Source organism: Cucurbita pepo, chromosome LG02 (genome assembly GCF_002806865.2).
Source record: "Cucurbita pepo subsp. pepo cultivar mu-cu-16 chromosome LG02, ASM280686v2, whole genome shotgun sequence".
Lineage (NCBI taxonomy): Eukaryota > Viridiplantae > Streptophyta > Magnoliopsida > Cucurbitales > Cucurbitaceae > Cucurbita > Cucurbita pepo.
The window spans coordinates 6,952,055-6,965,681 of NC_036639.1; the positions used below are offsets into that span (position 1 = coordinate 6,952,055).

Below are 13,627 nucleotides of genomic sequence, written 5' to 3' on the forward strand. Positions count from 1 at the left end.
TATCGTTCTATCAATCTATCACAAACCTATCCCTCTCTACCCATAACCTAACCATATTCTTCCATCAATCTCTCTTATTCATATCACTCCGATATGTAACCTAACCTTAACGTTTCATGAACATATTTTACTCCTATCTTACATTTCGTCTTGTTCATCCTTCTTGTATCCTATCTCAAACATATCCTTGAACACATCGTACCATAATTATTATCATACAATTCACATATTATAACATATACATAACATATAGGAAGCATATCGATCCACAGAAAATTCACACATAGCAATATATATGACATGTGCAGAACCACAGGACACGTGTCAACATCAAATATAACCATGCCGATAGTAAGGTCATTTACCTAGTTAGCTTAGGCTGATGTTTCGTCATTATCCTTAATGAAAGTTCATTGAAATCCAAGTCAACCTATGTGAATAAAAGAAAAACTACTTACCTCTTCGAATGCAATATCTATTTTTAGTAAAATATCTCTTACTAGCAAAACTTAATATGAACCTTTTTGTGTTTGTTTTGGTAGGAGAGAAGAAATTTTGATACGATTAAATTTGTTTAATCCTTTCTTTTTATGGTTTGTTTGTTACCTTTTCAATTAGGTTAGCAATTACTTTTGGTCAATTTAATCATTGTATTTTGTTTCTACTAATCCTGACATATCTTTCTAACAGGTAAATTGCTAAATAAAACTAAATAATTGGAGAAAAGAAAAGGAGATTGAGATATAACTTACAGAAAAATCTCAAATCTCTCTCCCATGTAAATCTGGATCATTTCTGTAAACCCATCTCCTATAAATTTGATGTGAGGCATTTCTGTTTTATCAGATATGACATTTTTCATTTATGTTTCAGCAGGAATTGTGAGGTGTGTTGGGGAGAGATTATTGGGGAAAGTGACGCGTATAAATGAGGGAATAATTGTTTTTATTTACTTATTTATTATTTATTTATTATTATTATTATTATTATTATTTTACATCATAATAATTTTTTTTTTATAATAGTTTTTATTTGTTTATTTATTTATTTGTTTATTTGGGCTGTTACCGTTTAAATGGACAAATAGTGAATCAGAAGCATATCGGGTTGGTGCATTTGAAAGAGTCATCCGTATCAGAGGAATAATGTCAATGGTTGCAAGCAAAGAAGCCAAGGGTCAGATCAGACGTGCGCCCGTCAAGTGCTAAATGTGCACAATGCAATCCATATGGGTGGACAATGTCACTACAAGAGTTAAGTGGGGGAGAGCCTTAGAGAATTGGTTGCTCACTCCAAAGAAGTGCTTCAAGAAGCGAGTACACTTGTGTCCCTTGAGTCATCTCCTAGTGTCAATGTTGATGGCTTTATAAGAGTGTCGAGACTAGCATTTACTCAAGAAAAGAGCATCAGACTGGACACGAGCGATATAGTGATCGAAGTTGTAGTAATACCAAAGAAGTGTTAGTACAGTGTTTGCCATATGAAGGTGGCCAATTGAGAAGTTGGCTAAAGTGTAATGTCAACACGGGGCTGAGTTACAAGCTTGTAGAACTTGCCTCCGAAAAGGGTTGTGGTCACGACAAGGGAATGTATACAAGCCCACATTGCCACCGTAAAGGGATGTGGCCATGACGAGACCATGTAGATGTTAGATTTTTCCATGGTTTGTGTGATGAATCCATGGTCGAGTCCAAAAAGTCGGTGAAGTTAGGTCCCTGAAAGGATAGCCTACAACTATTGGGCAAATTGTGTTTTTTCATGTTCATGCTACGAGTCTCAAAGATCGAGAGAAGTTCCGATAGTGGAATAGCCCATAAGTAGTGTGCATGTTACTGTATTCATTTTAAAAATTGAGAGAAAGTTGGTTGTGACCCCACATGCAAGACAGATAAGGGGAGATAGGTTGTGACCCCACACGCAAGACAGATAAGGGGAGATCATGTAGCGCCTATCCGTCCACATGAGAGTCAAGATTGAGAAGTACCATTATGCGATCGAGGAGGGCATTACGGCAACCAACACACCAAAAATGTTCATTCAAGCAAAGTTGAAGCATAGCAAGAGTTGAGAGAACAAGGCGACACAAGTATCGAAGACAAGTGCAAAGAGGGCCAGGTAGGGCCCCGGGCCATAACCTTAGAAGTTTTAGTTTCGAAATGAGTTTCAACATATGCGACTCTGGAGCTAAGTCACTTTCTTACCTCGTTCACTCGAAGATCTCTGACAACTTTCTCTCTCTTCCTGAAACCATCTTTGACGTTAGTTTCTCGCCGTTTTCCTTCAGTTCTTCGTTGTTTATCCTTCCTCTTCACCTCCCACATTGTATTATGGTTTGTAATACCCTAAAATGCACAGATCTGTGAGGTTCTAAACTTAAAAAAACCGATTCTCCTTTTCGACGACGAATAACACATCTAAGGTATGAAAGCTTACCCCTTACGTACGTGTAGTAGTTAATGATCCCTTTTCCAGCCTGAGATGGACATTTTGACATCAGATATGTGGGATTCGTCTCGCTGGAGAAGTTATCGAGCTTCCTCTCTCTTTCTCTCGTTCTCCCTCTTGCTTATTCTCTCTGTTTTTCCTTGCAGGTAGGCTTTGGGTCCATTACTTATTTTATTATTTTTATATTGGTGTCGTTATTACTGTCCTTTTTAGGTCAACCACACACTTTTCAAGATTATACTAATGACCTAAAATTTTCATACCATGATAATATTAAATGGTAAATAAAATAATAAAAATTAAGTAATTAATTAGGTGTGTTTCTAGCATAAATTCCAACATTTACTTTACTTGGGTTGTCCATTATTTTGTATTTGGTTTCTTGGTCCTCGTTTTGTAATAAACTTTTTAACAATACTTTGATTCCTAATGTTTTTTTGTTTTAATTTTTTAAATATGTTTTTTTTAAAGATTGGTATAAAATTTTATCGTACTTTTCATTTTTGTCGGTCTATCAGTCCATGTCACGTTCCATGGTTCTAACTTTGAAAGTTTAGTCATGACATTTTATATGTATATGCGAGACATGTGTTACATTTGTCATGTAAGATCAAGAGGCTATAGAAATGGTTGTTAGTCTCAGGAGATACGTTATGTATGAATAACATCGGTCATAGCTGGTGGGACCTAATTTTTTATGATTATTCATTATACTTTACTTTTTTTTTTTTTTTTTTTCTAGTTAGAATTGAATGCATAGTATTCTCTATGCACGATCCCCATACATGCAAATAGACCTACTAGATGGGCTTATTAATGTACCTACTAGGGTTGATTATGGGCTAGCACGCGCTCACGCTGTCAAAAATAAAAAAAAAATGAAAAAAATGCGAATAATATTATATAACCTACAAAATTATATTTTAATCAATTAAATAATAAACCACTAACCACCAAGTTTGTATAGCTAAACAAGTTAAATATAAATTTTAATTTTACTTGAAAAACATATGAAAAACAAAAATTAGTAAAATTATAACTTTTTGTTAATAAAATAATTGATTAAATAAGTTACCCACTTAAAAATATGATTCATCATCTGGGATTAATTTAAATAATTGAATTTTACCTATTAAATCCATTCATTTTCGAAATAGATTTAATAAAAATATGGATAGGTAGAAATGTTAATAAATAATAATTTTTTAAAACTCGATCGAAATAAAATAAAAATGTTGATTACTCCTGCCATTATTGTCTAAGCCGCCGCCGCCGTCGGCCCAATAAAAAGCCCAAATCGAAAGAACCGAACCGATGGAATTGTTTGAAGATCGGTTTTCTTCGGTTTTAAATTGGTTCGGTCGTGTTAGAAGCCGAGAACATTATTGATTGTACCGGGACATTAGATTTAAACCTATTTTCAAAGTTCCTCCTTCGAATCCTGCCCAAACACCCATCGCGGGCACTTTTGAAACCATTCGAGAATTTTCTACTGCACTCCAAGAAGTTGATTCTCTTCGGATCGGGGGCTCTGGAGGTTTGTGATTCTGTTTTTCTCTTTTCACTTCATTGGTTTATCGGTCAATGTTCCATTATATGATTCTGTTTATTCCAATGTAGGATCATTCGGATGATTTAAATTCTTTTAGGGTTTTTTTTCTTCTTCTTTCCCTACAGGTTGTTTCTACTTCTACGAGTCTGCTCCGTATTCTTGAAGATGGTATGTGTTTTGTTTTTCTTTTTGGTCCACTTGTGTGTTGAACACAGTTTCTAAATTTTGATGGTTGTAACTTATGAGCGTGTATTTATTCACTCAATGCCTCGGATCAATTGAATTGATTCCTTCAAATGCTTCGTCATTATTTGTTTTGTTCGTTCTTTTCTCTTTTTGGATGAACTCTGAAAGATTTTTTTTCCACTTCTCAGCTTCCACTTTCGCTCCTAAAGACTGCTCAAGGGCATCCAATGGTAAGGGCCTCATTTCAATTTTCTTATTTGAATCTTTTAGTATATACGGGTAGAGACAGACTCACATTTTATTGTCAATGAACTTTACAAATTTTATATCGAGATAGGTGGCACCATGTGTTTTGAACCCTTCTTTCCCCGGAGCTCCAATTATGATTATCATTATTAATATTTTCACGTGCCTAAAATGCCACTTTGCGAATTCATTTTAGTTGTAACTTGTAAGGCTGTGCTTTGTCTGTGCGATTGCGGCTGCTATGCCAATAACTTTCATCTTAGGAATTTGTTTGTGAATGTATTTTATGAATGTGTAATTTCTGTGTTGAACAGTTGGTGGAACTAAAAAATGGTGAGACGTACAACGGCCATTTGGTTAATTGTGATACGTGGATGAACATTCATCTCCGGGAAGTCATCTGCACTTCTAAAGTAAATGCACTTTTATTTTAGGGATGAATTTTGCTCTTTTACGTTTGTTTTTATTTCTTTTTCTTGATGATTGTTTGCAATGACGAAGTTTTATAATTATCAAATTTAGGATGGTGACCGGTTTTGGCGAATGCCTGAATGTTATATCCGTGGTAATACAATCAAGTATTTGCGAGTTCCTGATGAGGTAATCATGGAAGCTATTTCCATTTTTTAACGTCTAATTATGACTTTTGAGTTTTCAGAGGACCAATTATATATATGCTTTTAGAACAAAAAACCCATATGCCTTAAGATTTAGTTCTTTGCCCATTTCTGTCACATGCTTGCCAGTCACATCTCATTTTTATTTCTGGTTTCTAATATCATTTCCTATCTTCTTTTACTTTTACAACTTTGTGTTTAATTATTTATTTATTTATTATTATTATTGTTATTTTTTGGTGGCTAGAAATAATTTCATTGATGTATGAGATTACAAACAGTGAGGGAGAGAAAGCCCCAGACCAAAAGAGTTACACAAGACTTCTCAAATAGGTCAAAAGTAAAGAAAAGCTAGAGTAAAACATAGAGTTCAACTTACACCAAGTAATAGTAAGGTAAACAACACTATCAAAGGAAGCCAAGTAATCGTTTTCCTTTGTACTGAAGGTCCTATTGTTTCTAACCAACCACTAAAAAGCACAAACAAAAGTCTTCCAAAGAAACTCCTTATCCTTGAAGGGATGGCCCAAAAAGAGGATGTTGAGGAGAGAGTAAGGGCCATTGGAGAGCACCACCAACCAGCCAAATATAAGTTGAATGTCAATCCTGAAGCTTTGAGCAAAGAGTAGTGATTAAATAAGTGAGATTGATTCTCCATACTGCTCTTGCTAAGGATGCACTGCGACTAGGAGAGATGGCCGTGTATGGAAGATGCCTCTAAAGGCTATCATGAGTGTTTATACCCTTGTGTGATAGCTCCCAAGTGAAGAATTTTACCTTCTTTGGGTATTCATCATGCCGAATCACTTTGTAAAAAGATGGGAGGAACTAACAGCTGAGAGGTCAAGGGTTTTAATTTTAAGCAAGGATTTGACAGAAAAATCACCATTAGCCTTGTGTAGTCGAACTCAATCATCACCATCAAAACTCAAACTAAAGTTGGAGAAGAGGAGGCTTAGGTTCGCCCATTATGTGATTGAATCATCCTTCAATAATCTTCTGAAATCCTAGCCCCAAAGAGCTATATATTCATGTCACATATCTTTGACTGAAACTGTCTTCTTATTAGTAACCCGAAAGAGCTTGGGAAAATAAAGATCTAAGGTCTATTACACAACCAGGAATCATTCCAAAAATCAATGGATAACCCATTTCCCACTGTGGACCAAATATAGCCATGAATTAATGTTTCTCCTTTTTGTAGTGCCAAAGCCACTTGGCTAGAGAGCACGGCTTTATCTTTGATATAATGGAGGCCCAAACCGCTTTTTCAATGAGGAGAAGAACTGTTTACCATTTAATTGTTTGTGGTTCACCAGTGGAGCCTTTCCCAAAAGAAATTCCTGAATAGTTCGATCAATTTAGCAACCTTTGTGGGAAATTTTCGAAGGGTGTGGTAGTAAATAGGAAGGTTGGATAGAATGGCTTGGACGAGAGTTAATCTTCCTCCCTTTGATACATTTGCTCTTTATGAGTCAGATACACTTTATCCGAAGCTCTTCTCATTACAAGATATCTGTTGATATTGTAATACTTTGTTCGCATATAATTGTTTCTTGGTTTCTTTTATTTCTTGTTTTTATTTATTTATTTTTGTTTCTTGGTTTCTTTTATTTCTTGTTTTATTTATTTATTTATTTTTCTCTTTTCACTCCTTTATAGAGCTTGTATCATTTGAACCTTAGTCTCTCTTAATTTTTTCAATGAACAATTTTGTTTGTTGTTAAAAAATATATATATATATATAGAGCTTGATGTGATAACATTTATTTTTTATTTCTTTTCATTCATCCACTAGCTCATTAGCAATGTATGATGCATCAAGATTTTGGCGAACTAAAGTAAAAGCTGATTGATAGTTTTTAATTGCGGGTTCTTCCCAAGTCTTTCAGAGGAAACTTTAGAAATGAGAATACCTTGTAAAGGCTAAAGTAAGGCAGGTTGGTCTTTTGTCATTGACTGTAGGTGAGTCCACTCTCTTAGGGATGAGACAAATGACGATCTCATTTAAGGAGGCATTGTTAATCCATCCTTAAAATGTCTTGGAACACACCTCATGACGTCACCTTTAAGGATGTTCAATTTTTTAAAAAAATAATTCAGCAGTAAAACCATTGGGACCAGGAGATTTGTTCGTGCCCAAATAAAAAACAGCATGTTTTATTTCTTCCTCAGTAAAGTCTGCTTCCAATTGGGATGCATGTGTAGCTAAAATAGGGTCCCCATTGAGTAAGTTGAGGGAGCGAACGATTGCCTGTGCAGCTTCCAAATGTTTTTTCAATGAAATAATTATTTGTTCAATTTCACCATCTGTTAGGCAGCTTCGGTTCTGTTCAGAAAGATATTCTGTTATAGTACTTTTTCTTCTTTTTGAATCCATGATACGGTGAATGAAAGAGAGTTAATATCACCATCTTTCAAAGTCTCCTTTTTGGCGGTGAAATAGTGCAACTGTCCTTTCATAGAAATCCTTTGGATTTTGTAGTTAGGGAGCATGTCACCTGACTCCTCCATACTGTCAATAATGGAAATCTCAGATACAACTTGGTTTTTTTCGGCTGTTAAACAGCCGTAAGTGTCATGATTCTTATCCTTTAGAATAACCTTTAGACCTTCAAGTTTTTTCATAAAACCAGGGACCAGCCATCCTCAAAGAGGGGTGTTAATTCACCAATATTCCAATGAAGGTAGAAAAGTATACAATGATGATGCATCCACCTATTTTCAAAATGGAAGGGGGTGTACGCCAATTTGTGATAATTTTTAACTTTTTTATTTGATTTTACCCTTCGTCATCCACCAATTCAGTTACTTGTTAAAACTGTTCTTTTTCTGATTATAGAAATTATCATTCCCATCATTTTACTTGTCATAACCATAGCAAAGTTTTTGTGCAAACTGTTGCAATATTTGCTATAGCTCAAATATCTTCCTCATCCATACACACATGCACAAGCGTGCAGACGTAAAACGTTCTCATTCACTAATTTTGTATTGTTTCCCAGGTTATTGATAAAGTACAGGAAGAAACCAAAACTCGTGCAGGTATGGTGTCAAAGCATTTTATGATATAATCAATTGGAGTGAAATATATTTTGCTTATAGGGAACTGTAAAATCAATTTCATTGATTATTCATCTGGCCTTTTGTATTAAGGAAACTGATGGTTGGTCACTGAATTTTCAGATAGGAAACCTCCGGGTGTGGGACGTGGAAGAGGAAGAGGGCGTGAGGATGGTCCTGGTGGAAGACCAGCAAAAGGAATGGGGCGAGGCTTTGATGATGGTGCTAAAGCTGCTTCTGGAGGACGTGGAAAGGGTGGCCCTGGTGGAAAACCGGGTGCCAACAGAGGTAAATTCAACTGAATCATTATTATTTATGGAACATAAATTTGTTGTTTTAGAAATTTGTTGTTTTAGCTTGCATTGCATAAGAATTCTGTTTTTACCGTCTGCCTTGTAAAAACTACACATACCTTAACCATGTTGGAGTTTTAAAAACCACTAGCGTTTTTTAGTTTTTAAAAATTCATCTACGATTTCAAAGTGAGTAGATACAAACAGTAATGCCATGCTCTTGTGTTTTTCTGGATATAGTTGGAGGCAGAGGCCGAGGGTGATCTGAGTGCCCATATGGGTAACAGATGAGATGGACTAACTACATATGCAAGCCCTGCCCCATTTTCTGGTCAGTGGCCGTGTGTTTTTCATTTTTTATGCATTTTCTCCTGGTTTGGATTCTGAAGTGAATATTTATGCGAGCTTAGTCCGCCCTCTACCAAAGTTGTACACGAGATGACTATGGTTTTATTGGTGTAATTGAATGCAAATTGGTTCATGGAATTGTTATGTAGCAGATGATCTCATGTTTCCAGATGTTTCTTAGGGGGTTGGAGGCTATTATATGTCATAAATTTAGCTTCACTCAACATTTGAAAGCAACTGAGACAGTTTAAAAAATATACAAAATGGCCACTATCAACTACTAATTACAAAAACGGAAGTTGGTAGTTACCTGATGAATGGGTGCCCACAAGGAGTTAAACATTTGAAAGGTATTACTATCGAGGTCTTAACACACCTTAATTTAATTTTTAAATATAAAATAAATATAAATATGACACAACTAGAAGTTATTTTCTTTTTTTAATATATAATAAAATTTTATTTGGGGAAAATTAGAGTAGGATTATAATGTATTTTTATTAAAAACGTAAATATACATATTATCTATTTGTAATTATTTTAAAATGTTCATAACATAACTGTGATTGAGATGATATAAAAATAACCTTTTCATTATTATAATTTCATGCAAAATTATAAAAGCAAAGCTGTAAAATGTTATATTAAGAACTTTAAGCAAATGACTGAACAAGTGAAAAAGCCAATGCTGGAGTACTCAATTGAGATGTTCACTGTAGCATAATATCAACATTGTTTTCACTCCTAATTTCACAGGATTCTCGGTTTAATTGGGGTTTCTCCGCCACATTTGAGGCGGTCTCCGAAGGATCTTGATCTAACAGGGTAAATGGACATCTCTAGTTGTTAGTCCTACACAACTATGCTTCCGCAATGATCAAAGATTGACCTGCAAAAGAACTTTTAGAAATTAAAAAAGGATTGGTGGGTTTAAGTGAGAGAATTAGAGTTACCGCCAAACACAAAAATGAATTGTTATGTAGTTGTCAAACTCTTTTTGTACACAACCTATCAAATAAATCATATAAAAATATTTTTTTAATATGTCGTTTTGTCAGGTACAAGTCTTCAGTCTTTCATTTTAATGTTCCTACTCTTGCCTGGATATTAAATGGGTATGACTCTCCATCTTCCCTGTTCTACTGTATTATATGAGTGAGAGCATAGATAGAATTAGTGTAACACTACTTTTTGGAACACATGATCCATGAAATCGTTAGGTAGTGACATGAAATATAAGACATATATCTGAAAAAATAAAGAGAAATGAAGATATGTATCAATCCTCTATAGTCACGGTAGTCATGTTGTTCTAGAATGCTCTCGTCAAGGTTCAGTTGTTACCTAAAAAAGAGAAGTAGATGAATAGATATAAAATACTCGTAAATAATCTATCCATAGGTCTCTTATAAATCAATCCTAACTTGTAGCTCTGGAGGCTAATGGAGGATAGCCGGCCTTTATTGGATCCTAACCCCTCTAACTCAAAATTATCTCATGTTTAGATCCTATATGGGCTGATTGTTTCACTTAGTCTAGCTTCGGTAGGCTCTCAAGTTTGGCCCAATCAAGGCTCTCAGCTCGGTTGACATCTCATCACTCGATTATGCTCCTCACGGTTTAGTAGGGGATCTTTGAGTGAATTGGTTAGCTCTTTACAATTGTATGTGTTGTAATCACGTATCATGATCTGTGAGGCGTGACCTCTTTCTAGTTCCAACTTATTGGTCTGTTGGGTACAGTATGGAGAGAGTGATCCTTATGCGTGCTAACTACACTTTGGGTACAATTGTATGCTTGCTAACTACATTATGTATATGTGTGGTTCAGGTTAGATATTTTATACTCTAAAATTTCGTAATTAATAATTTAATTTTAATAATAATTTTGATTATTTTACTTACACTTTAACGTTATCTATTGTATCAAAAAACTGTGATTATTAATGTAATATTGAATAGTTTGTGGTTTACCTACGTGAGAATCATATCCACAAAATAACCTAAAGGATCTATAGCATATGGATAAGGCTAATGAGCTTATCCTAGTAATATCAATGGTGCAACTTACTTTGTAATTGTAACAAATGATTTGATTCAAGTCCTTCGTATGGAGATATTTGAGTGGAAGTATCCTATACCATAAAATTGTATAAGATTGGACCACAAAATATTTAATATTTTCATAAGTCTGTTAATTGAGAAGATTGATAATTTACAAAATGATCATATATGACTCAATCTTAATTCTTAGTGAGTTAAGAACTCTTACAAGAAATTGTCTTTTGATTTGTATGAGCAAAAGTGACTTTGGTAGTCAATTCAATAAGTCTACAATTTTGGGGACCTGACCCATTAGGAAATGGGAGACTTAAATTTATGAGATAGAATTCATTCATTTCCAAATAGATGCAAGTAGATGAGTAGTTCCTTTAAATGATGATTTCAAAATTGGACAATGAGGCCCTACCCTCCCACTCGTTTGATTAGGACTTTATGACACCCGAGTAAAGGAGTGGTACATGAATGAACTAAGACCACATCCGAATGAAAGCAATCCTGAGGATAGGATGATTAAGAAAGACTGAAAAGAAATGAAAGTTACTACTTATAACAACAAGGTGCATCTTCCTTTCCAGTGGCCTAATTATAAGATCTCTATGATTAAATGTGTTTTGCTTGGACTTCAACAGTTGGAGGAACTAGGGTAAGAAATGACTTGTTTCTACCTTCCTTGAGCTCCAAAATGACTCCAAATACTAAAAGAATTTCAAACCTTACGTCCTCCCTCCTTACTTCGTTCATACCGGTTGGAATTGATCTAGATGTCTCATCTTTCACTAAATTGAAAAAAAAGAAAGATTGAGAATTTGCTTGAAAGGAAGTTTGAATAGTATAGTTTATAGGTTTGATTTAGGACTTCTACTACCTAATTATGACTACGATTGATATGTTTCAACAATTGGGATTAGAATGAAGGACATATCGAAGACGACCTTCAAGAGCCGTTGTAGGCATGACGAGTTTATTGTTATGTCATTTGGTCTAACCAATGCCGCTAGTATTTATAGAGTTGATGAATTGAGTGTTTGAGGACTTTCTCCATATTTTCCTCGTTGTCTTAATTGACTATTCTAGTGTTCTCTAAGACAGAGGTGAATCACAAGCATCACCTAAGAAAAATATTATCAGTGCTGAGAGTACACTAGTTGTACGTCAAATTCTCAGAGTGTGATTTGCAGCTTTATGAAGTGGCTTTCCTAGACGCGTGGTATCGAGTAAGGGGATAATAATAGACCCAGCTAAAATAAAAGGTAATAATGAGATGGCTCAGGTCAACCCGATAAAATTCTTTTTGGTTCCTTAAGAATATACTCAAAGGAAAATTTGGAGCCATTTGGTACTGGAAGCTTGAGAATTGAGGACTCAAATGTCAACAATAAGATAAATATCTATTTAGAACTTTTCTTAAGTTAGAGTTATAGGAATCATTTGGATTATAATATGAACCTTAGTTCAAGTAAAGGCTTATGTCAGAATTAAGCCAAGAACAACAAGTTAAAGACCTAAACTGAGTGTTTTGCTCAAGATTTAAGTAACGTTAAAATGACCTACTAAATGAACTCCGCTATTTATTAATTTTTACTAGGGGGCTTAAGATGACATGATAAGGATATGTATAAAGTTTGATGGTCATTGGAGTTTGTTTAGGTGCTAAACCAAAGATAACTGCAAAATGACCCAAATACCTCTACATGCCTAAGGTCATGTATTAAATGAACTCCAAATAACTTAAATTTTTATATATGGTCTACTTTAAAAGATATAAGAGGTTAGACAAGGTTTCACGTTTAGGAGATAAATCAAGAATTGAGGGTAAAATGAACGAATGTCCCATAGAATAATAATAGTAAGCTATTTCTAGGTCTAAATACCCTCCAAATGTGAAGTACGAGAGTTTATCAAGACTCATGCACTGATGTTACAATAATAAGAATTTGTTATGTTATGACAAGTAGGATGCTATAACTAGTTTAAGCTAATGAGGATGATAGGTTAACACAAATATAACATGTATGCTTACTTTAGGGCCTTGAATTCTAAGCATGCCATGAAGTTGGAGGGTGTTACAAGTATGTATTACTTGAGGGTTAGCCCATGATGATATGCGAGGATTACTACCCTAAGAACATGAGCAAGACATGAACATTATACACCCCATGCTTTAAAGTTATCATGACCCCAAAGAATGCAATGTAATACTTTAATCATTCTCGATGTGACCCTTAATCTCCCACCATGCAATGTATCATGATATCCATGTTTTTCCTCATCTAGATGGGATGCTCTGCAACAGCTTTACTGGGATCATATTTTCCTCATCTAGATGGGATGTCTTGTGCCAGCTTTAGCAAGATGACATGTTTCATGGTTTCCTCACCTAAATTTTTAATTCTAAATGGGATGTCCTGTGTCACAACCTCACTGAGAGAAAGTAGGTTGTGGCCCCCACACACAAAACAAACAAGGGGCGACCCTCAAGTGGCACCCATCCGGCCACATGAGGACCAAGATTGAGAAGTGTCATGATGCGACCGAGGAGGATGTGCATCATTCAACACACCAAGAGTGTGCATTCCTAAGTCGAGGCATATGCAAGGTTTGAGAGAACAAGGTGACAAAAGTGTCGAAGATAAGCTTGAAGAGAGCCAGGTAGGGCCCCAAGCCATAACCTTAGAAGTCGGAGTTTTGATATGAGTTTCGACATTAAGTCTGTATATATGAAACATGAAAGCACACCAAATTTGATGTCAATCGGATACTCAATGAACTATGCATGAGGTTGTATGTTCATTCGCCAAAATGACGTCTACTCGA

At 35.1% G+C, this 13,627-nt stretch overlaps 1 protein-coding gene across 2 annotated transcripts; it reads left to right on the forward strand.

Moving 5' to 3' along the window:
- Positions 1–3,827: 3,827 nt before the first annotated feature.
- Positions 3,828–8,916, forward strand: LOC111787556 (sm-like protein LSM4). 2 transcript variants are annotated; one of them, XM_023667561.1, is made up of 8 exons: positions 3,828–3,982; positions 4,123–4,165; positions 4,372–4,413; positions 4,744–4,842; positions 4,952–5,029; positions 8,052–8,091; positions 8,233–8,397; positions 8,643–8,916. In XM_023667561.1, exons 2-8 carry the CDS (start codon positions 4,163–4,165, stop codon positions 8,663–8,665), a joined length of 450 nt encoding a protein of 149 aa, XP_023523329.1. In that variant the 5' UTR covers positions 3,828–3,982; positions 4,123–4,162; the 3' UTR covers positions 8,666–8,916. The 2 variants fall into 2 exon arrangements, with proteins under 2 accessions (XP_023523329.1, XP_023523330.1); XM_023667562.1 differs by lacking the exon at positions 4,952–5,029.
- Positions 8,917–13,627: the final 4,711 nt, after the last annotated feature.

Bases quoted from the DNA above. Each gene is read 5' to 3' on its own strand.
- LOC111787556 (XM_023667561.1), top strand. The intron at 4,414-4,743 runs GTAAGGGCCTCA...TGTGTTGAACAG, and splicing joins CTGCTCAAGGGCATCCAATG to TTGGTGGAACTAAAAAATGG. The intron at 4,843-4,951 runs GTAAATGCACTT...TATCAAATTTAG, and splicing joins AAGTCATCTGCACTTCTAAA to GATGGTGACCGGTTTTGGCG.